Source organism: Monodon monoceros, unplaced genomic scaffold, assembly GCF_005190385.1.
Source record: "Monodon monoceros isolate NGI ecotype Baffin Bay Population unplaced genomic scaffold, NGI_Narwhal_1 Super_Scaffold_15, whole genome shotgun sequence".
Taxonomy (NCBI): Eukaryota; Metazoa; Chordata; class Mammalia; order Artiodactyla; family Monodontidae; genus Monodon; species Monodon monoceros.
Window position 1 is genome coordinate 72,000,004 of NW_021703771.1, and position 24,253 is coordinate 72,024,256.

Below are 24,253 nucleotides of genomic sequence, written 5' to 3' on the forward strand. Positions count from 1 at the left end.
GTCCCTGAAACAAATGCTGTGCAACCACTCCTGGTCCAATGGCGGTTTCTGCCGAATGCTATGGGGGAAGAGACCAAGTTTAAACTCACTACTTCAAAAGCATTTGGCCTTGAGCAAGTTACGTTTCCTCATCTGTAAAATGGGGTAAAAATAGTATGCCTGACAAATGAGAGGTTATGAATGTTAAGGGTGGTGTCCTCTATCAGGGAGTCTTGGTGTCACCTGGACTCCCTGGTCATAAAGATAACTTGATGGAGGCCCCTGTCTGATTAGGGGCTTGATTAGGGAGAACAGTCAGAAAACTCAGATCCTCCCCTGGACTCTGCTCTGGTCCTGACATTTGGCTGTGTCTCGTGACTCCCTCCTCTGGCTCTTACCTTCCTAGCCTGTGATGCCTTCAGTGCCTTCTTTTTTTTTAAAACAAATTTATTTATTTATTTATTTTTGGCTATGTTGGGTCTTCGTTGCTGCACACGGGCTTTCTCTAGTTGCGGCGAGCGGGGGCTACTCTTCGTTGCGGTGCGCGGGCTTCTCATTGCGGTGGCTTCTCTTGTTGCGGAGCACGGGCTCTAGGCACTCGGGCTTCAGTAGTTGTGGCACACGGGTACAGTAGTTAGGGCTCACGGACTCTAGAGCGCAGGCTCAGTAGTTGTGGCACACGGGCTTAGTTGCTCCACAGCATGTGGCATCTTCCCAGACCAGGGCTCGAACCCATGTCCCTTGCATTGGCAGGCGGATTCTTAACCACTGCGCCACCAGGGAAGCCCCCTTCAGTGCCTTCAGCTTTGCTGTGCAGGAAATCTGTATTGACCCGTGTTCTGCCTGTTTTCCTGTACAGGTGGTCAAACAGTGAGCACCACCGATTCCTCGACCAGCAACAGGGAGAGTGTTAAGTCGGAAGACGGTGATGACGAGGAGCCCCCGTACCGGGGCCCATTCTGTGGGCGCGCCAGGGTGCACACCGACTTCACACCCAGCCCCTATGACACAGACTCACTCAAGCTCAAGGTGTGTGTCTGCCTGGCCTTGGAGCAGTAACACGGGGTGCCTTGTTGCCTTAGGAGGTGTTCTCTTCTCCTTACGGTTAAATGCTGGGCTGTTGTGGTGCAGACTGGCCAGTGTCTCTGCTACCTTGATAAGCCGGTCTCGACCTCTGTAGTGGAAAATGAAACAGAGAACCAGCCAGCATTTGGGGATGGAGGAGGGTCTTGTGTTAATCCTCTTTTGTCACCACCTCATCCCTCTGGCCCTGTCCTCTGACCTCAGCTTCCCTCCAGAATTCCTGTTGCCCTCCACCCTCCAGTCTCTGTGCTTTCACCAACTGAAGAGATGTAACTGGCTTCTCTGTGTCATCAGTGACATTCATATGGGACAGATGGGGTTCCACGAAATGTATGAAGCGATTACAGGACAGCGGTTGCCACTGACATCTGATTGGTGGGAATTCTTTTCCTAAGAAGTAGGTGCTCTCTGGGTAAAGGCAGGGCGTTTAGAGAGCCAGGTGCCCACCCAGCCCTGAGCCCTGGTGGACGGACACCTCGGGCCGCTGTCCTGTGGTGCAGGAGGCCAGAGGGGATGGGCCCTTGGGCCTCCGTGAGATCTGGCACGGTCAGGAGTGCCCTGTCCGGTATCTGCCGGACTCCCAATCGTAGCAGGTGACTCGCGGAGCCCTGATTCTGGTCTTCCTAGTGTCTTCACATGCGTGTGATTCACGCTTCTGATTGACAGATGGTTCATGCTTGGAAACGTACCTAACGGAAAGATCTTTGTTCCCTGGGCCACAGAAAGGAGACATCATTGACATAATCAGCAAACCCCCCATGGGCACCTGGATGGGCCTGCTGAACAACAAGGTGGGCACATTCAAATTCATCTACGTGGACGTGCTCAACGAGGAAGAGGAGAAGCCCAAGCGCCCCACCAGGAGGAGGAGGAAAGGAAGACCCCCCCAGCCCAAGTCGGTGGAGGATCTCCTGGATCGCATCAACCTCAAAGTTAGTTCCGTCCTGTCCTGGCCCCGCGTCTGCTATGATGAGTACCCATTATCCTACAGAAATAGTTACCAGCACCATGACTCTGCCCTTGACCTCCGCTGGGGGTGATAGCATAAATCCAGGTCGCAATGAGCTCCTAGTCCAAAGAGCTGTGAGCTTCAAGCCACTACCAGGAAGGGCTGTAAGCACAAACTCCTGGCGCCCTGCTTGGCTTCTCAGAGGCCGTAAGGATTCTCCCCTCCACCCTCTCTCCTGCCATTACTCCCGGCATCTAGCGGGGGGGTGGTCTACGTGGTAGATTCTGTTTCCTCCTTGCAAAACTGTCTTGCTACTGAGGAAGTCACAGGTCTCTGTGAGCTGGATTTCAGCAGCTCTAAATGAAAGAAGAATCTCCTCCGTTGTGCACTGGGTGGCATTACAGGCTTCAGCTCACAGCAAGGGCACAATTAAAATGCAAGCCAGTGGAGTCATCTCAGCCTGCAGTGTAAATCTTCTTAACCCCTGATGGATGAAGCGCCCCGCCTGCCCACTATGCTGTATGACTGGGAGGTACAGACTGTGCTACAAAGGATACTTACTAATTTTTGAATTAGCATAAAAATGACTATGGAAAAAGAGTTTAGGGGTTTGAGGCCGGTCATCGGTCGTGGATCACATGGCTGGGCTGCTGACTCACTTCTGTCTTGTTTCCCTCCAGGAGCACATGCCCACTTTCCTGTTCAATGGATATGAAGACTTGGACACCTTTAAGCTCCTGGAGGAGGAAGATTTGGACGAGTTAAATATCCGGGACCCAGAGCACAGAGCTGTTCTCTTGACAGCCGTGGAGCTGTTACAGGAATATGACAGTAAGTCCTTCCCAGCACAGACGTGTTCACTGTTAGATCCGCCACATTCTCAGGTCACCAGCAGGCGTCCCATAAGCTGCGAGCATATGCTTGGGTCCTTGGAGTCACTCATTCGATCCTACTCTTTCCAAAGCCAAGGTCAATTTTGTATTCTGTCAAATAGCACAAAGACATAGATTCCCAAAGCAGACCTTCCTGCCAATGCAGGAGCAAAAGAAAACCTTACTAGCCTATTCTTTCCTGGAATGTTTCTAGGTAATCATTGAGGAAAACGCTCCTCTGAGTGACTGAGAATTGAATTGCAGTTTTCTTAAGACACACAGTTCATGCCACCTTGGGGGCTGGTGGGATGTGCAGCCTTCAGGAGGTCATTAGGATACCTGGGCACAAGAGTAACTGACAAACTGGGAGTATCTTGCCCCACCAAGGGTTAATTACTTCTCAAGGCACATGAGGAGTTGTTTTCTGATTGAATAGGTTAATTAATGAATAAATGAAATCCATCAGCTTGCGTTAAAGAAGCAGGAAATAATCTCAAGTGAATATGTAGGGCAGAGAATTCCATGCTGCGATTTCTCAGCTAAAATGATAGCTCATTTTTACAACCCATGAAGAGAATTTAGTGAGCTCACAGCTTTCCTGTAGTTATTTGAATACACTGTGTCCTTTGCTCATTAACCCGGTCTTACCTTGCTCTTTATTCTTCAGTCTGACATCAGAAATATTCCTGAAATTATTCATCACAAAGTGGGGAGTATCCTTGCCAGTTACTGAATTCAAATGCATTTTCTTTCAAATGCTCTGCTTCAGGGATATCAGTAGCTAATAGCATTTCCATTGCTAAAAGACACACCAAAATCATGGTGAATGGTGGAAAAAAAAATTGTACATTACTGAATGTATCAGGCCCAAGAGACATGGAAGCAAGTGCAGTTAAATTCACTTCTGCTTAATAAGTCCTCCCTCTAAATTAACTGATGACACACCATCAAATAGATACCTAAACCCTAGATAAGCACACTGCCTTCAGGGATAGATTTGGAGGGAATTGTGTTTCAGAGTTAATGTCACTTTATAACCTGGTCTCTTTAGTATTGGAGTTCCCCAGGAGACACCTTGGGGATCTGTGGCCCGGTTGTGTCAGAGCCTGGCCCAGTGCCTGGAATGGCCGACCAGCTATATGAATATCAATTAACGTTCAATCATCTAGTCTCCTGGACCACATCTGCTCGGTAAGATAGCTCATTTGCTCTTCCTCAGCCACTGAGAACAGCTGGTTTATAAACTCCATCCATTGTGTTTCCTTTAGCATTTAGACACAGGAGGAGCAAAGCTAAATTCTGAGTATAAGGTGCAGGGTCTGTCTCTGTCATGCCGCAAGGGCTAAGACTCCTTGTCCCTCCTGGGATCATGTCCTGAGGTGTGCACTTGGGCATATTTTATAGGAGGGAATCTTTGCCCCTCATCATGCTCACTCACAAGTCTAAGGAAGGCTCTTTGCCTCTTCATAAATCCTACTTTGAATCTGTGCTGTGCCACTGTATAGAACATCCCGCATACATAAATTGGTACTTCTTTTTAGTGGTTCTAAAACAAAGGCTTCAAGGGCTCAGGGGTGCCAGTGAGCACCAAGTGCCTGGATGCAGGATTATCCTAGGATTAGAAGATGCTACATTCGGCGCTTTTAAATTCATTGTGTTTAAGAAGTACTGTAAGTAACTGATACCTTAGAGGAACACAATACATTTCTGTCAGACTAGACAGATCCAGAGACCTGCTGAGACCTGAGAGATCTTGCACATCTTCCAGCTCAGCCCCCCACAAGAGCAAGAGGCACATCTGCATCATGGCTTGGCACTCAGATGGGTCCAGCTTCTCTCATTGCATCTGTGCACGGGGAATGCCAGCCTTCCTGTGGGCTTCCATTTGGAAAAGACTCTCATTGTCCCTGGGTAGTTCCTTCTACTGATCCCAGACCCACTGTCCTAGGTCTGCCAGACGAAAGCTCTCGTTTAACAAAATCGTTTTCACAAGAGTAAGAATTTTAATCAGGAATTATTTCAAATATGCAGGAAAGTACAGAGAAAAATAAAACAAATCCACATACCATTTTGTCATATTTACTTCAGTGCTTATTTTTTAAAGACATAAGTGTTGCAAGCCCATCGGAGGGCCTGCTATCCAAGAATCCCATTCCTTTCCCTTCTTTTCCAAGGTAACTACACTCCAGAAAATGGCACATATCCTTGCGCATAAGCGCCTTTTTGATGTTTGGATGTCTCATCAGTGTCTTAGCATATATTCTTTCTCCGTGTGTGTGTGTGTGTGTGTGTGTGTGTTGAGATGGGGTTGGGGAGACCTTTAGTCCAAATTCAGGTCATGTCCCAATGGAGTTTCAGCCCCACAACCCAGTCCTTCGCTCTTACTTGACTGTGAGAATGTTCGTGATTCTAGCTCCCCTTCTTTCTCGTCCTTGGTGCCTTGACGTTAATTCTAGTGAGTATGGGGTGCGGGGAGGATGTGGCCTTGAGTGTGCAGTACATCTAAGAGATGCCCCGCCTTTTCATTCTCCCTAATGAAGAAGGACAACCTACTGGGGAAACACTAGCTTTTAGTTTTAGGGAATTTTGCTAAATTTGTTGGGTTCCTGCTGCTGATTGGATCCTTCAGGAAGAAAGTGGCTCTAGCCCCTTGAATAGGCCTCATGACTTTATGGATTGAACTGCGGTTTTCAGGCAATGCAAGGGACCCCTTCACTCCCCATAATAACTTCAGGTATCCTGCTGTGTGGTGAGGTTGGCATCCCGAAAGATGCAGGCACAGTCTGCATTTTCCTGCAGTGGCAGGGACAAGTCTTCTGTTTTATTCCCATCGGTCAGCACTTTGGAGTCTGTTTGCCCACTGCAATACACTGAACTATCTCGCCAAGGACGAACTGCATTGATTCCTCTTCCTGGGTTGTAATTGATAGCTCCAAGCCCTCATTTTATAAGTATCATTTTCCAAAATAACATGCTAGGCTAGAACAAAGGCCATTCCAAATCCACAGACTCCTCCACACAATGAGGACACTACTCTAGAATGTTCCACGTTCGGTGCGGGGGAGGGGAAAGGGTTTTTCTCTTTTGCTTCCAATTAGTTAATTTTTCATTAATCACTTTAAAAATAGCATTTCTTAATTTGGTGCTCTAATTTAAGGGCTTGTTCCGCCATGATTTCTGTTATAAAATGCTTTCCATGTGAGAAATACAAACAGGAAGTGGTCAGTGGACAGTAGGAATGGCAGCCCTCAGCCTTCCCGCAATTTTTTTTTAATGACCCAAGAAAAGGCATCAGATTTCTGGTTTATTGATTTAGAGTGTGTGTGGGGGGGGGGGAGGCGAAGTGAAGAGAAAGAAAAGTAAATTAAAGCCATTCATCGTCAACTACTTATTTTAGGTAGAAAATGTTTTCTTGGTTTCCATTTTTATTGACCAAGCATCTATTCTGCATAATGATTGAAAGACAGTCTTCCTGTAACTTTGAACCTACATAAGGCCAGGCATGCCCTCTTTATAGAATGTGCAGACTGTGGTTGCTCTCCCCCCACTTTTGACATGATGCTCTGAATTTCTCCTCTCCCTGGTTGGCCTGAGGGTAACTTGAAAGGCATTGATATATTTCAACTATGTCCTCTGTCTACAAACTTACCTTCCTGTGATACATGATTTGAAAAGAAAAGTGTTCTGATCTCACTCGTTCATTTTTATCTCATTTACTTTAAAATAATTTGTTCTCTTCCAAAGTCCAAGGCTTCAAAATGTATTGTGAGAACCGAGGATAGAACTGGGATGCCGTTGATTTGGAGCCTGCTTTTCATTCCTCTTACGATCCCTTGCTATGTGTTCACCTTCTTTAGGTAACAGCGACCAGTCCGGATCCCAGGAGAAGCTGCTTGTTGACAGCCAGGGCTTGAGTGGATGCTCTCCACGAGACTCGGGATGCTATGAAAGCAGTGAGAACTTGGAAAACGGTACTGTCAGCACAAGTGATCGTGAACGCATCTTCATACGCAAGCCTACTGGGCCGTTTCTTGACTTCTGTGCTTTGGCTAATGACTGTCTTTCTTCCTCAGCCTGAGCCATTCATTGCTTTTGGGAGAACTGGCAATAGGGAGAGGAGTTTTCCCAGGGTGAATGGTGCTTAATTAAGATCCCTAGGAGGGAGCAGCACCTCTCAAGAACCTAGGCAACAGATGATGTTGAGAAATGAGTAGAGAGGTCTTTCATCAGTTACTCTTCCGTCCCACATAGCACATAATTGGAAAGAGTTTAAACTTGTGTGTCAGAGAAAGGGACCCTAAACTTTCCATTGTTCTGCTGCTCTTAGAGGTTTAGGCCCCTCCCCCCATCTGGATCATGCAAAGAGCTGTGGGGCTTTAGAGTGGGGAGACCTGGTGTTTGAACGTGAATAGGGCATAGCTGAAGACTTTGGCCAAGTTACATCTCCGACTCCTCCTTACCTCTTTTTTTGTTTTTTAAACAAATTGATTTACTTATTTGTTTTTGGCTGCGTTGGCCCTTCGTTGCTGCGCGCGGGCCTTCTCTACTTGCGGGCAGGGGCTTCTCTTGTTGCGGAGCACGGGCTCTAGGCACGTGGGCTTCAGTAGTTGTGGCACACGGGCTCAGTAGTTGTGGCTCGCAGGCTCTAGAGTGCAGGCTCAGTAGTTGTGGCACACGGGCTCAGTAGCTGTGGCTCGTGGGCTCTAGAGCGCAGGCTCAGTAGTTGTGGCGCACGGGCTTAGTTGCTCCGCGGCATGTGGGATCTTCCCGGACCAGGGCTCGAACCCGTGTCCCCTGCATTGGCAGGCGGATTCTTAACTACTGCGCCACAAGGGAAGTCCTCCTCCTTACTTCTTAAATGGTAATGTGAGTTGTTTTTTTTTTTTTAAATAGATTATTCTAAGACAAAGTAATAATATATTAAAAATACCTAGCACTTTGTAAACACTGATTATGAATGAGGCAGTGGGCTAGGTGCGCACGTATGCAATTGCTAATTATCACTCAGATCCTGCAGTGCATATTTTATAGATGAGGATGCTAAAGAGAGATTAAATAATAACTGAAGCGCTTGTTCTTTTCCTCTTGGCACCACTCTGACTCATAATAATAGGCTCTCAGTCAATGGTAGACAGTATTTTAGACCTGACTTTCCAATACCATAAGCATTTTCAAGTCCATAGTCTTAACTACTTAATGTCGTCATACATCAGCCAGGGGTATCGGGGCTTAGTTGGAACTTCAAGCCAGAAGGGATTTAGTTTGTATGTTATCATAAGTACTTTCACAAACCATGGATTAGATGAAAATAGGTGGACCTATTTTGGGAACAAGGAAAAAGGCAACATATACCATAAAGGGTCTCTTTGCCTATTTGATTTTGCTTATTTATTCTGAAGAGCAAGAAAATCCCAGTGCTCGGGACTGTCATCCGTGAGTCTCTCATTTCAATGTGAGGATTTTGAGGAGCCCCGCTGAGAACACGATGCAAAGCCAGGGCAGGAAGGTTTGGTTCCTTCAGTATCATCATCATCCCTCACCTCAAGTTTTCGTCTTAAATAGACAGTAAAGCCTGAGCAGGGGCGGCCCTCGGTGTTCGGACACTGCCCTGGGAAAACAGGCATGCTCGTTAGTTCAGGGATCGCAGTTGCACGATGACTCCTTCCATAAACAGATAGATTGGGATTGACATATATACAGTAATATGTATAAAGTGGATAACTAATAAGAACCTGCTGTATAGAAAAGAAATAAAATTCTAAAATTCAAAAAAAAAAAACACAAAAAACAGATAGATCCTGGCAGCAGTATTATCATTACAGTATGAAAATATCTAAATTCATATTAAAGTAATGTGAAAAGTCTATTCAAACATTTCTTCATTTTTATGAAAGCTAGATCTCTGAATGAAGGGTATGTAATTAAATCTTAAAGAGCACATTTTTGTTTTTAAAAAAATCTCAAAACTTCAGACCAGCTAGACAGAAAGAATATAATTACCCACATCCAATATGGTACTTCCTTTGTCCCCGCAGACAGCATGACTGGGGGCTCAGAGTTATGACCCCCAAACTTCACATCACTGGGCCAGCCCTCCTCATGGTCTAGTTTTTGGAAGTTATTGGACAATGTGTATTTTTGGCTCCCATACCCACTACACATGTGGACTCAGTTTGAATCAGTGGTTTACTTTACTTCAGTAAACTTCTATGTGCACAGAGAAGACATTTACTAAACAGGCTTTGGAACAATAGGATCAACCATAACTTTCACTTTGAAAAGGAGCATAAACATACACACTGAAGATATGAAATTGTCGCAAGTCCACAATTCAAACCAGCCAAAAGCACCTGAAAAGCAAGATGTTTTCAAAATAGATTCGACATTTCTCCCCCCCCACACACACACATCTTTTCTGCTTTGTCCGCGTAACAGTTAAGGACATGGTACCTCCCCACCTTTGTTTTCTCAAACATTAAACCAAGCTGCACAATTTTGATCTAGTTTTACTAGGAGAGTATTTTCACCGGGTGGAGAAATAAACGCAAGGTTTACAGAAGCAGTCCCTCTTATGCAGTTCGTAACTTCTGGTTCAGAAGCTCATGCTGCCTAAGGCCCTGGTTTTTAACTGTGGTCTGCGGGGTCCCGAGGATGGGGGCCTTGGTGGCGGTGTGTGGACCTGGGCCTTGAGAAACCTCCGCACTTCAACTTTGATCTGTTTTGTAGATGAAGCTTCATTAAAAAGGCTCCTCCTGGGCTTCCCTGGTGGCGCAGTGGTTGAGAGTCCGCCTGCCGATGCAGGGGGCACGGGTTCGTGCCCCGGTTCAGGAAGATCCCACATGCCGCGGAGCGGCTGGGCCCGTGAGCCATGGCCACTGGGCCTGCGCGTCCGGAGCCTGTGCTCCGCAACGGGAGAGGCCACAACAGTGAGAGGCCCGCGTACCGCAAAAAAAAAAAAAAAAAGTATCCTCCTGCTTTGAAAAGTACTGATTTTAAAAGTGCAGTGTTCTGAAAAGAGTCCATTCTCTGACCGCCGTGAACGCGGTGCTAATCTTTTCCTTTCTGACTTCTTCGCCGTTCTCGTTTCTAGTTAGCCTCTGCTGACTTCTGTGTGAGGTGAATAAATTCCATCTAAAATACCTGCAGCCATAAAACCTAAATTGTGTGTCTCCTGTGTCCTCTTCTTTTCGCAATGAAAACCAACATTTGAGTGTTGGGAACTATCAGGTCCATAAGGAAAACAACTTACCAAGTAGACCATCCATCAGGGCCACACGAGCAGCAGCGGCACGGCCTGAGGACAGAGCAGTTTCGGGGGAAGAGGGCCACATGCCTTGTTTGTTGCTTCGCTGTCCTAACAGTCGGGAAGCAGTCCATAGGAAATTCAGACAGATTACTTGTCTCAAAGAGAAGAGGAATCTTAAGTGGATTGGGGTCAGGTGCACTCAGGGTTACCATGGGTGGCTCTGTTCACCAGACAGCAGTAGCAATTAGTATCAGTCAACAGTTGTCAACTAAGTAGACTGTGACCGGTTGATAAGTTATCAGCCTGACAGTCATTTTATTGTAATCAGGTCTGTCGCTTCAGTGGCAATTAGAACCATATCAGTATCTAATAGATTGTCTGCGGCGACATCCTCACTTCTGCTTGTTTACTCATTTGCACCAAGGTCGGCTGACTGTTTCTAGGGTACCTTTATTTTACACACCTGAGCAAAACGCAAAACGGGGAGGGCTTGAAAGGTTTGAGAATTCAGCGGTCACCGGCGAACCTTGGGGAATACCATTTAAAGAACTTGTCCCAGCATTCAGTCCTACGTCCTCTTTGCAACCATGGTCTTAGGAAACTACTCCCTAAACAGAAATCCCATCAGTGTGGTTCCTAAATGGGGTATGGGTGTGCCTTGTTTCACACTGACTGCAGCTACGGACAAGACATTAGGCCTAGATTTATTTTATTGCCTGACACAGCATATTTTCTTTCCACATAACTCAATTAACTTTCATCTCCCTGAGTCCTTTAATAAGACTAAGAATTCTTTCTAAAAATAAATAACTCTACATCACCAGTGGTGATTTTATGTCCTTAGTGTGATTCAACAGTGGGATGTAGGAGTTGGAGATTTCAATTACGTTAGCACACCTTTTACATCAGTTTGATTGATTCGCTTTTTAAAATGTGATTGTAAAATATTTCCTTGTCTCGTAGGCAAGTCTCGGAAAACCAGCCCCTCTGCCAAATCTTCAGCCGAGTCCAGCGTGAAGTCTTTCAACAGGAATCAGCTGGGCAATTACCCAACCTTGCCTCTAACGAAGCCAGTAGACGCGCTGAAGCCGGGAGGGGAGGGGAGGCTGGGCAGTGGTCTCACCCCTCACACCTCCAAGCACTGTGATCCCCCGTGTGTGACTGACTTGAATAAAAACCGAAGGAGCCTCCCCGTTTCCATCTGCCGGAGCTGTGAGACCCTGGAGGGCCCCCAGGCCGTGGAGACTTGGCCCCGATCCCACTCCTTGGATGACCTTCAAGGAGAGCCTGAAAGAGATGTGCCTGGTGAGGTGACAGAACCTTCCCCTCAGATTGTACCCAAAGTGCCACAAAAGACAGCGCCCTCCATCACAAAGGTTCAAAGCCCCAAACTAGATTCTGCTGTTGACAATGCACTGCTACTGACCCAAAGCAAGAGATTTTCTGAACCTCAGAAAACGACTACTAAGAAACTGGATGGCCCGATGGCCGCCTTTTCACATGGCACGTCCCCTCCTCCGTGTTTACCCAAAACCTATGACGCCCAACTGCCCGCCGTTAAACACGGTTTAACAAGGACGCCTCTTGAGGGTCACAGGAAAGGACTCGATTTCGAAGGGACACATCACCCCCCAGGCACCAAAGAAGGTGTAGATGCTGAGCAGAGGGGCCCCGAGGCCAGATCTCAGGCCAGACCTCCCGCCCAGCCTCCCCCCGTCCCCGCCAAGAAGAGCAGGGAGCGCCTCGCCAACGGGCTGCCTCCTGTCCCTCCTGGCCCCCCCGGCGCCCCTGGCGCCGATGTACCCAGTCTGCCCCTTAAAAAGGGCAGCCCCGGCGGCCCCAGCGACTGTCCCCTGCCGCCAGTGGCCAGGCCTCCCCCAGGGCCGGAGCCAGGCAGCCCGCCGAGCGCCAGGCCTCCACCCTGGCTGTCAGAGCTGCCTGAGAGTGCCAGCCTCCAAGAGCACGGCGTGCGGCTTGGCCCTGCCCTGGCCAGGAAGGTCTCCTGCACCCGCGGGGTGGACCTGGAGATGCTCACCGAGAAGAAGCTGCGGGCCGAAGGCATCGATCTCACCGAGGAGCCCTATTCCGATAAGGTATCCGAGGCCCTGACCCCACTGCACAGGCTCTTCTAAGTCGGGCGGGGGCCAGGCGAGAGGAACGGCACTGCCCGCCACCTCCCAGCCCCCAAAGGCCAGCTGGCAGCGAGGACCGATGGACAGTGACCGTACGGGTGGCCCACGGCGGGGGCTCCTGCCGCCCCGCGCTTGGTGTTCAAATGAACCGGTAGCACAGTGCCCAGATTAAATGCAGACACGACCTCAGGGGTTTCTTCTCTTTTCCCTTCTCTTCTTTTCTCTTCTCTTCTTTCACTTGTTTGTATTTAATTTGGGGCAGCTATCCTTCGCAGGGAGAGCTATCAGTCAGTACTAGACCCAGTTCCGGAAAGGATAGACGTGAGTTCCAGTTTCCATGTCTTCTTCAACATCTTTGTTTTTAGACTTTAACAAATCCCCATTTCAGTTCCCTGTGCGTAAAATGGAATTAATAATGACCTGCATAACTACCTCTTAGAGGTATTAATAGGAGCAAATAAAATAAACCTGAACCTACTTTGAAAATTGTAGAGCCCTATTCAGATGTAATAATTGGACTGTATAATTATCTGTATGGGTAACGGGAAAAGATACCTCATTGTACTAAAAACATTGAGACCTATAATGAAAACTCATTTCTCATTTGAAGAAAAATAAAAAAGAGTAGATCTGCCAATACCAAAATGACTTTGAATACAAATACACGATAATAGATGTAGCTGTATGTTACTCCTAGGAATGCATGAATTGTTATAATGCATTCCCAGGAGTCTTTGTTATAAACTTCTCATGACCAAGAGTGCCTTACGATAAAATACTCCTCTGCCTTCTGATACTTAGTGAATGAACCCTTTTGAATGGAAAGTTGTGAGAATTCTACTGTACAGTAAATGCTGGTCTAGTGATACAGCGGTATAACTCTACTCTGTAGTTGAGGAACCAACAGTAGACTCTCTGTAGGGCACAAATTTGCCCTTCTTCCCTGCAGTTTAGAAGACTGTCTTCAATAACATCTTGCAAAATGATCAGATAAGAGTGAGGTGAGGGCGTTGGACCCCAAAATAGAGAATGATTGTGTCCTGTTTTAACCATATTTCAAAACATTTTTCTAGAGCTCATAACTACTTAAAAGATAAAGACGTAAAAGTACTGTCTCTAAAACATCCATCCTGACACTAAATAAAATATATTCACTTCAAATTAAAACTTTTAGTCCTGTTTTCTAGTAGCTAAATGTCTTATCCTACCTTGTTTGCCGTCCTTGGAGGAGGAAAAAGATCCTTGCAACCCTCAATAAGAGATTTCTGTTCCCTCGCAGCACGGCCGCTGTGGGATTCCTGAGGCCCTGGTACAGAGATATGCGGAAGACTTAGATCAGCCCGAGAGGGACGTTGCCACCAACATGGACCAGATCCGCGTGAAGCTGCTTCGGAAGCAGCACCGCATGGCGGTAAGCAGCCCACGCTTCGGGGCTCCCCTCACCCAGCTTTTTGAAGTCCATTCAGTTCTAGAGCTTAATGGTGAGCATGCTGGCAGCCGCTAAGTAGCCCAGGGTTCATTATAGCTATCGAAGGGAGACACCTGGGAGAGAGTAAGACCTATTCAGCCTACAAAGGTTTAAAAATACCTTTGGAGAGAAAAAGATGAAAATTATCCATAACCCCAGCACTGTGAAAAAGTCCATCTAGTCATTTCTCTGCACATATATAATAGTACATGAACAGTTTGCAAACCTTATTGTTTTCAGTTATCAGGTGGTGAACCTCTTTCTTTGTTACTAAAATTTCTTTTATATTATCAGTTTTTCAAAGTGCTCTAGTAGTTATGTCCTAGTTCAGCCAGTTCCACATTGTTGAAACATTTAGATTTTTTCCAGCTGTTTATTTTAAACAATTGAGTGAAGAACCTCCTGGTTAATAATTTTTTGTAGACTTTTGGGGTTAATTTCTGAGGATATATTCCTTCAAGAGGATTTGCTTCAACAAGACTGCACGAAATCTTAAGGGTTTGCACGTTTGGTGGTAAATTGCCTTTCTGAGAGGTGTAGCATTTGGCCTTCTCAGGATTCAAGTATAGATGTCCATTTCCCTGCCCTAGCCAACATTTATTATTGTATTTTTAATTCTTTATGACTATATTGATTAAATGCTTAATTTTCTGGATGTTAATGTAGATCCAAAATACAGAAGAAAATCTACTTTATAAGAACCTTACCCACTGAGTGTCTTACTTTTCACACTATCACTTAGGTTTGCTTCTTCAAGCACCGTAAGGATCATTAGTTGAAGAGTGTGACCACCATGAGACAAAATAGCCAGAAATATAAATGATTACAGTTTGGAGACTTACACACATAATTGGGGTTAGGTCTAATTCCAAGTACCTTCTGGAACCTCCAACACTTCCCTGAAGATTTGTCTCACCTTTGAGAAGTCAGGAAATTATTTATTTATCTATCTATCTGTCTATCTATTTATTTATCTATGGCTGTGTCGGGTCTTTAGTTTCTGTGCGAGGGCTTTCTCTAGTTGCGGCAAGCGGGGGCCATTCTTCATCGCGGTGCGCGGGCCTCTCACTGTCGCGCGGCCTCTGTTGTTGCGGAGCACAGGCTCGGCAGTTGTGGCGCACGGGCCCAGTTGCTCCGCGGCATGTGGGATCCTCCCAAACCAGGGCTCGGACCCGTGTCCCCTGCATTGGCAGGCAGATTCTCAACCACTGCACCACCAGGGAAGCCCAGGAAAGAATTCTTGATGCTAGTCGTGTTCTTGGACATCTCATAGCATTATCCCTTTCTGACAGTGTAGTAATAAACATAATATTTCATAGTGTTCCTTTTAGGCATAGAAGAAAGAGCTCTCCAGTGGCACCTGCTGAATCTTGATAAATTGCTTTCTTTGGTTACCCAGATCCCAAGCGGTGGACTCACAGAAATCTGTAGGAAGCCCCTATCTCCCGGATGCGTTTCATCCGTGTCGGATTGGCTGGTTTCCATCGGTCTACCCATGTACGCCAGTGCCCTCACTGAAGCGGGCTTCAGCACGCTGGGCCAAGTGCCTTCTCTGTCCCACACTTGCCTTCAGGAGGCTGGCATCACAGAGGAGAGACACATAAGTAAGCTCGTGTCTGCAGCCAGACTCTTCAAACTGCCACCAGGCCCCGAGGCCATGTAGTCAGGCCCGAAATGGACCTCCCTGGACAAGAGCCACCCGTTCACTGTGTTTATGATGCTGATGCAATTCCTCCTTGGCTGGACATGCAGACCAGACCCAGAAGAAAGGCCCAGTGTGTGGCCAGCAGAACTCGGAATCTTGGCACGGGACTCTCTTCTCCAGAAAAGCCCCCTCCAGGAAATTGGTGTGGTTCTCTTTGACCCCCAAAGAAAAGACAAGCACTTATTTTTGTTTTCAGGACACAATAGAACAAAGATGCCAACTTGCCACAAATGCTCTGCCTGCAGCCTGTCTTGGTGCACTGGGTGAGGGCAGGGGGCAGAGGGAGGGGCAGCCTGTCCTGTTTCTAAGCGTGCTTCTAGCCCTTCTGTCTGTCACCCTGCAGGGTTCCCGAGGCCCAGATGGGCTTTAGCCAGGCCAAAGTAACAGACTCGGGAGTGATTGTACACTATTGACCAGGCTCATTTGTTCAAAAATAAGAAAATCTGGCTGCACTAGGAAAAAAAAAAGCCCTATTCTCCTTTAGATAAACAAGAGACATTTTAATAATTGCTTTCTAGCAATCAGCTTTTATTTGCCTTAATGTAAGCTTTTAAGCAGTTATCTAACTTAGTGTTCACTACCATGTAACCATAGTTCCAGATCTTCATCTTAGACTGCCATCTAACGTATCTGGGATGTTTCCAGCAGATATGGGCTTTTCTAATTGTCTCACTCTAACATGGCTTATTTTATAGGGGTGTTTATCAGGCCAAATTTCATGTTGACTTTCAGTTTTTAAACTAACTACAAATCTGGTAAAAGGCGCTCTTAAATTCACAAAGATATCACGTGTGAGAGTTTATGTGTGTGTTTGAGGTTACGATCTTTCATTTTAATCAGTTTAGTGTTGTTACCACATTGGTCGTCGTGCTGCAGTATTGACTTGGAATCTTGACCGTGTCCATTCCAAAATTCAGTCATTAGCTAACAGATCACCTTTGCAAAAGGTCATTGTAAGTTGAACATTTAAGGAGGTTGTTTTTTAAAAGGGAAGTAGTTTATAAGATATTTTAAAAGTTTTTTTTTGGTTTTATAATTAAAATACTATTTTCCGTCTTTTCTTATTTAGATAATTCACTTAAATATAATAAAGGTTCATTTTGAAGCCAAACTACATTGGCCATGTATTAAGTAGTTGCATATTTTCAGTTGTCTTCCGACTGATTTCAGCATTCTCTTTTAGTCTAGTGGCTGATTCTCTAGCAAACAGAAATTATTGTTTCCAATTGCTTACAAAGTGATTTTCCTTTACATTCTTATCATGAACCCTATTTTAAGCACTGGGTGTGATCATTTACAATAGAAATGTTTGGAGCCTTGATTTAAAAGTTCTGTAATATTTCATCTACTCATTAAAACAAATGATATCCCTCAGGGGAGGGGGGAAAAAAGGTGATTTCATTAATTACAAAACCATTTTACCATTTGCCTTATGTATCTGGATCCATGTTTCTGAGGAAAAGGACATTCTCAGGTGACATATTTTTTTTCATGCTTTTGGTATGCATTTGAAAGAATAATATATATTTCTTCAATAATAGTCACCTTCTATAAGAAGATGCCATGTAAGAAGTTGTGGAAAAAGCTGCCAAATTTCTGTTGAACTCTTCAAAACAGCCCATTTTTGTCATCTGGGGTAAGACATTCCTGTGGGCTGTGACATTCCATTTAGAAGGTAACAAGGCTGCAGGGCTCTCCTATGTCACTGGAAGGAATTTCAGGTGTGTGGTGAGGTGGGCACTGTAAAACGGGCTCCTCGCCCTGCGTTTTCAGTACCTCAGCATGACGTCCGAGAGAGCCTGCTCATAGCTTAAGCTGGGCTAAAAGACCACGCATAAAGTCAGGTAATAGGTAACAAAGGAGAAGGGGAAAGTGTTAGTTCATTTTCACGGTAAGATTTTCACTTAATGTAAAAGTGGTGCCAGAAAAGGGAGCTTTCTGAATATGAGTTTTTGAGAATGCCGAACCGTATCTTTTTCATTCTTCTTTGGAAATCATTGCCTTTGCATAGAAGTGAAATTCAGGGACCATGAATCATTTTCAGTGGGAAGGGCTTCCTAGTCTGTGGGATCTGAGGTTATTTTTACTTTATTTTGCTTTTTAAAAAAAAATTTTTTTGTTTTTGTTTTTTTACTTTTAGTATTTGTTTGGTCTTCTTTTGCTTTAAACTTTTAATTTGATCTTAGAAAAGCCTGAACGTGTGTGTGTGATGTTTGACCGAGGTGGTTTGGGGCCTCCTGTGGATAGCAGAAGGCAGGTGGTCGGCTTCAGCAATATCCAGTTTTAATCCACTGCACTTGGTGCAGAACGTTGAGGAAGGGTGAAAATCATCGCCTTTGGAAAGCACAAAAGAAACCTGGAGAGGCACTTTGGCTCAGGTAGCTACACATCCGTTGTGTGTCATTTTTTTCCTTTGAAGCTGTCTACCAGGAAGTGCAGCCAGTCCCAACCACTACTTACATTCCCAGATAAGCAAGAAGTAGATCTTCCTGGCCTTGCCTTAGTCAGAGGCCTTTTCTCTTTCCAGGTATAGGTGAAATTGGACATAACGAGTCGATTGAAAATCAGTTCCTCACAGAGCAAAGTTTGCTTTCATAATTGCAGCAAAAGGAGTCAATTCACCAAGTCAATGCTGCATGTGTGTACTGTTTTCAGAAAACAAAATATAATAGTCTGAGTCCAAGTTATCTCGATTTTAAATTGATAAACAAGAAACTGTCGAGCAAATTATATAACAACTAACAACATTGCACTTTCTGTATATGAAATCAATATTTAAATAACTTATTTTTCTCCATTGCTGTTCTTAAACATTGTAAGTAGCTGTAATATACCAGTACCAATATGTTCTTGCGATTGCTTCAGCCCAAGAAAGCTGTGTATTGTTTTAAAAATTGTAAAAATTATTGTGATGATTCATTTAGCAAAAAGGTGGACAGAAGGGTTTTCCTATGTATCAAAACTTGTCTATAATTATGTCATCTATGTACCTAGAAAAAAAAAGTAAATAAATTTCTTCAGTTGAATATGCCTCTTTTGTTGTTCCCTGGGTATTATAAAGGTACATAGGGTAGAAATGAAAGGGAATTTATGAAGTGTGGTTTAAGAATGAAATATATTGTAAAAATAGTAGTTGTACACAATTACTTCTGCCACATCACAAAAACTCACTATCATAGTCACTCAGATTCTCTTTGCCAATTTATTTCAGGTTTTTTTCAAATATTGCATAATCAAGTCACATAATTGCAGCATCTTAGCCCAGAAAGAGATTTTTGGAAGCCACCTCTGGTCTAAACCCGTTGTTTTCAAATGAAGAGTTTCAGTCCATGCAGACTTGCCCAATATCATGTGTAGTTAAATGGAAACAATCCAGGTCTTCCATTGAGAGAGAAAAACATCTAGATTGGGATATTCTAGAAATCAACTAACTTGACATAAATCATTTTTCAATGTTAGTGTGCCACAGTTGATATAAAAACACATTTTTAATTAGGAGGGAGTGTGTAATACAACATTTTGAGTAAGTAAAATGTGCACTTGAGACAGACCAAAAAGTGACCCTTTCCTTTTCTCTCAGCCACCTACTTCTCACACTACAGGTAAGTATTATAACCAGTGTTTCCATATCTTTTCAGAAATGCTGTGTTTATTGACAAAGATAACTGCATATGCATTTTTCCATATAGGAATGACAGCATTTCCCCACACTTCTTCACTTAGCACGTGGAACCGCTGTGTTAAAAGTTACGAGTATTTAAAATTTTGATAGAATAGTTTAAATCCACTGGTGGATTTCAATATAGGAAGCTCTACCGTGGTAGTTTTATTTACAAATCATTGTTTTATTCCCCACTCCCCCTTTCATATATTCTTAAAGTCGGGGATTCCTCTGAAGCACTGCATTTTAAAGAACTGACCATAAACCTCAAATCTTATTTATCTCAAGTTGACTCTTAAGATTCTATAGTTCAATTCACAGAAGATACTTTTTTCTTACGACTCCTAAGAAGCCTTGACTGGATTCTTGGTATTTGTTCTAACTTGTTTTCATGTTTGGATATTTATGTTGAATTCACTTAGAAGCTATAAAGAACGTAAGTTTGATTAGGGAAAGGAGAAAAGGGAAGGGTGGTTGTCATTTAACCACAACTTATTTGGGGGCCTTAGAATGATGACTTTACTCAGCTCTGAGGACCCACTCAGAGAAAAGTATGTACACAATACTCTTAGGGGTGTGTGTGAGGGAGTGAGAGACAGGAGAGGATGGATGCTCACTCAGGTGTAGGTCTGGATCACTTGTCCGTCGGGACCACGGGCAGCGTTACTTGGAAGCATTCTAATTTCTCATACAGCGCTCCTCCTACACTGCCAGAGAAGAACACTGAAAAGGGAGTTTAGCCGTCACCTCTCTAAAACTTAAGCAAAATACATGAAAGTTCTAGTCAAACCAGGTTTGAGCCCAGTATGGAAGGACCCCAGGGTACGTGTGTGGGAGCCAAAGGAGTTATGACTAATCTGATTGCAATTTACTACCATCCCCGTTCATCCTCAACACTCCAGTGATAAATATGGTCGGAGCATAAGAGATGTGTACAAAGAGCTGGGGGAGCCAGAGGGGAAACTGACTCAGTCTGGAGTTGTGTTGGGGGGGGCAGTTGGAGCCCAAATGGAGGAGGTAGTTACGTGGATTCTAACTGTGCATCCGTGTGCTAAGAATGTTAGACTCTGTTAAAAAACAAAAACGAACAAAAATCTTGAAAAACATGAGAAAATATCTTCTGTGTCCCCAAACTCCTGATCCACTTGGCTGTCATCGGGAGTAGACCATGGCTTCCCCTACTTAATAGAAAAATTGGAGACCATCCATTGGGCCATCTCTCTGGACCTCCTTTCAGCTCACTTGCAAAACTCCCCTGCAACCTCCCCTAGTCTTTCCTCCTCGTTCCAGCCATGACAAAAGGAGTGTCCCTCCATCTGTCTAGTCCTACCTGTGCTCAGGATCCTGTCCTGGGACCCCCCTCCCCCCAGTCATCATATATTCCCTCATTTCTCTGGATCTTCCCCTTGAACATGTTTGCAATAGACTGTCGCTGTCTTTTCCAGGCTGGCCCAGATTGCCCCTTTTTGGATAAGCACATTCTGCATTGCCTATGCAAGAACTAGCATCCCCTACATTTCAAGGGATCCTGGTGCAACTTTCCCTGCAGTGTCCCCGGCACCCTCCGAGCAGTGAGCACAACTCCATTCAGTCTCCTTTTGCCCAGACTTGGGCTCTGGAGCTGCAAGTCAGATACACGAGAGGGGCTGCAGCTGAACTGTGCTGATGGTGGTGCCCACAGACCCCAGGAAGCCCAGGAACTGAGGTGCCTGCCTGTGCCTTCCCGGGCTTTCCAAAGTTTGTTCTGCCTTTCCTTGGATTCCTTTGCCAACTGCCATCAAACATCTTTACTCACGTACCCCTAAAATAATATCCCCAAAGTAAGGACTCCCTCGCACATTTTAAAGTTGCCCTCCCAAGGTTCCCAGTCATAAGTTTAAATAATTGCGAGACTGTACATTTCTAGCTTTTTGTAAATATTTGCATTTTAGAATACAACTGCAACATTACTTAAAAAAATATATCCAATGGAAAATAAATACCACAGCAGTTTGATACTACCATTGTCCACTGAAAGAGCAAACAAAAAATTTTACTCTCCTTCAAAGCCTATAACCATTCTACTTTCTCCACACATTTTTATCCTAATGCAATATATTTTGTATCTGTGAGTGTCTTTTTGATCATCTTACCATATTTCCCTGTAATAAAAATGTTTGTGAATTTAAGTTCAATTTTTTTTTCATTTCTTTTGATCATTAGGCTCTATTTGTAAAAAAAAAAAAAAATGAAAACCCTGGGTTTAGTTATACCATGATTATTATTAATCAATTATCAATATACACATATTTCCCAGTTTTTGATAAATAATGATAAAATATAAAACTTAAAGTGTGATTGGAAAGGTCTCTCAGTTGGATGGCAGAGGTGGGCAGGTGCCTTATGGCCCCCCGGTTTATAGAAGATGTTGCAACCCCAGTTATTTCAAGTTTGACTAATTGCTGGGAGCCCCAGACATCTCTACAACATTTTGCTTTGTGTGTGTGTGTGAACTGGGCGAAGGGCATTTATGAAAGAGATGGAAAAGGAATGCCAGCAGGAGGTATCCTCAGGCAGATCAACTTTAGGACTCTATTAACTTGGAAACAGATTCCCTTATTAAAGCTATCCCAGGCAATGGAGCCTTGGGAAAGAATCCCAAATTGAAGACCTTTGCGGTGGGCTACATGGGATTCTTAGAGCAAATCCCTTTTCTTGCCAGAACTATTTGTTGCTTTTACCTGTGAAGAAAATTCCATCAACCAGATCAGTGTTCATCATTCCTCATTTAAAACATTCTCTCTCAACTCCACATTTCCCTTACCTAGATAATCCCCCTGCCCCCCACCCCTCTCTTGATTTTCACAGACAAATAATCTTGAAATTTTTTCCTGTTCTCATTGTCTCTTCTTCGCTATCCTTCATAGATTCCCCAGCCCACTGCTCTCTGGATACACCCGAGGCCACCGTTGGAAGCCACGCCCTGATTTCCAAATCCTCCTGGTCTTCTCTGCAGCGTCCTCTCGCTGCCCTTCCCAAGCTTCCCCTTCCCCACTCCTACCCACCCCATCTGCCCCTGCAGCAGCTGCCTCTCCGTGTCCCTCTCCCCACCCTTTGAATGAATGTTCAGGAACCTCAGACATCCATCCCAGGGCCTCTTCTGTCCCACGGTGATCTCTCTGTTTCACCTTGAAGTGCCTGCTTAGAGTAGAAGATGTAATCCCAAAGACGTAATCCCAAACATCGATCGTTTAAGAAACGTAATGCCTTTTTTTTTTCTTCTTTTTTTGGCTGTGGGGCTTGTGGGATCTTAGTTCCTGGACTAGGGATTGAACCTGGGCCCTTGGCAGTGAAAGCACAGAGTCCTAAACACTGGATCACCGGGGAATTCCCGAAATGTAATGCTTTCAACTGATAGGATACCTTTTACAACAAGAGACAAGAGCAAACCACGTGTTAAAATACCTTCCCAGCTATTTGCTTGTGAGGCTGAATATGCCTCTTCTGGCACCACCTCATCTTGTGTCCTTGTGGTGTAGTCAGAATCTGGGCTCCAGAATAAAAAGCCAAAGAAGAACAGGCAGAGGCCGAATTCAGCTGTGGAGGCAGCATCGTTCTCTAATTTCTATAAGAATATTCCACAGTCTATTCTTAGGGAGTCAGTTCTATGGTTTCTGTAGATCTGGAAGGCTGCCACTCAAGACATCCTCTGGTCCCTCACGGGTCCATCCGAGCCTCTGACACTAATTCTCCTCCAATGGGTAGAAAGCAAGGAGAGGGCGGTTAAATCAGCTAATTACCGGACAGAGCACTATAATGAGTGCTGAAGGCAATGTACCTATTGTATTCATTCAATCAACTCCAAGTGGTCATTTATTATCATCCTTGTCTTACCAGAGCACAAACTTCATGAGAGCAGGGACTTTTTGTTTACTCCTATGTTCCCACATCCAGAACAGTGCCTGACACATGGGGGTGCAGAATAAATAAATATGACCTGAATAACAAAGTTCAAAGAAGGTAAGACAGTTTTCCAGGGTGACACAGCCGGTAAGTAACAGGACTGACATTTGAACACCAGCCTGTCTGACCCTAAAACCATGCTCCCTGTAGTATGATAACGACTCCAGCAAGGATACTCCCCTGAAGTCCCTGAACTTTGCACTTTCAATTCTATTTTCAAATAGATAATGTTAAGTTCAACCCCTCACAGACGGAATGTCTGATCTTCAACTCCATTTCCCATTTCAGTTAATGGCATCTGCTGGTCACTTAGCTCAAAATTCTTCTTTTTTCTCTCGCAGTCCACATTCAATCTGTCAGGAAATCCTCTTGTCTTTACTTTCGACACCTCTCCGGAAGCTGACCCCTTCTCAACACCTGCATTCCTATCATGGCCACCACCTCCTCTTACCTGGATTGTCCCGGAGCCACCTGCCTCCTAGCTTCCATCCTTGCCGTTCAGCCCACGCAGCAGGCTGACTGACTCTGCTATGAATGTTTGTGTCCCTCGCCGATTCAAACGTTGAAGCCGGCCCCCCAGTGGGATGGCATGAAGAGATGAGGCCTTTGGGAGGTGACTAGGTTTAGATGAGGTCATGAGGGCAGAGCCCCACCCACCACAGGATTCGTGTCCTTTATAAGAAGAGGAAGGGTCTCCAGGGCATCCTCTGTGTCCACCTGTGGGAACACAGTGAGAAGGCTGCCACCACACACTAAGAAGAGGGTTCTCACCAGAAGCTCAATCCTGCCAGCACTTGGTCTTGGACTTTCCAGCCTCCAGAACTGTGAGAAAATTAATTTCTGTTGTTTAAGCCACCCAGTCTATTGTATTTTATTACGGCAGCCTGAGCAGACCCTGTAAAAACATAGGGCAGGTTATGTCACTCCTCTGCTCCAACCCTTCCATGCCTTTCCATTTCTTTCAGAGTCAAGGTTAAATTCTCTGCAGTGGCCTGCCAAGTTCTATGCAATCGTCTCCCATTTCCTATGTGGTGTCCCCCGCCCCCCATTACACCCTCCGTGTCGCTAATTCAGCCAGACAGGCTTTCTTATTGGTTCTCACACAGGTCAGTCAGGCTCTCACCTCAAGCCTGTGTACGGGTTTTCCTCAACCTGGAACGCCCTTCCCCGGAAAATCTACAGGACTAACAGCCTCCCATCCTTCTCCCACGGGTCT

At 45.0% G+C, this 24,253-nt stretch overlaps 1 protein-coding gene across 3 annotated transcripts in view; it reads left to right on the forward strand.

The window, feature by feature from the left end:
• SASH1 (SAM and SH3 domain containing 1) overlaps positions 1-18,459 on the forward strand; it is a 187,448-nt gene extending 168,989 nt beyond the window's left edge. For all 3 annotated transcript variants that reach the window (XM_029224143.1, XM_029224141.1, XM_029224142.1), the window contains 7 exons: positions 839-1,008; positions 1,785-1,994; positions 2,692-2,842; positions 6,741-6,854; positions 11,093-12,222; positions 13,541-13,672; positions 15,129-18,459. In XM_029224143.1, coding sequence (XP_029079976.1) covers positions 839-1,008; positions 1,785-1,994; positions 2,692-2,842; positions 6,741-6,854; positions 11,093-12,222; positions 13,541-13,672; positions 15,129-15,392 — 2,171 coding nt within the window. In that variant the 3' untranslated portion in view covers positions 15,393-18,459. The remainder of the gene's footprint in view (positions 1-838; positions 1,009-1,784; positions 1,995-2,691; positions 2,843-6,740; positions 6,855-11,092; positions 12,223-13,540; positions 13,673-15,128) is intronic.
• Positions 18,460-24,253: the final 5,794 nt, after the last annotated feature.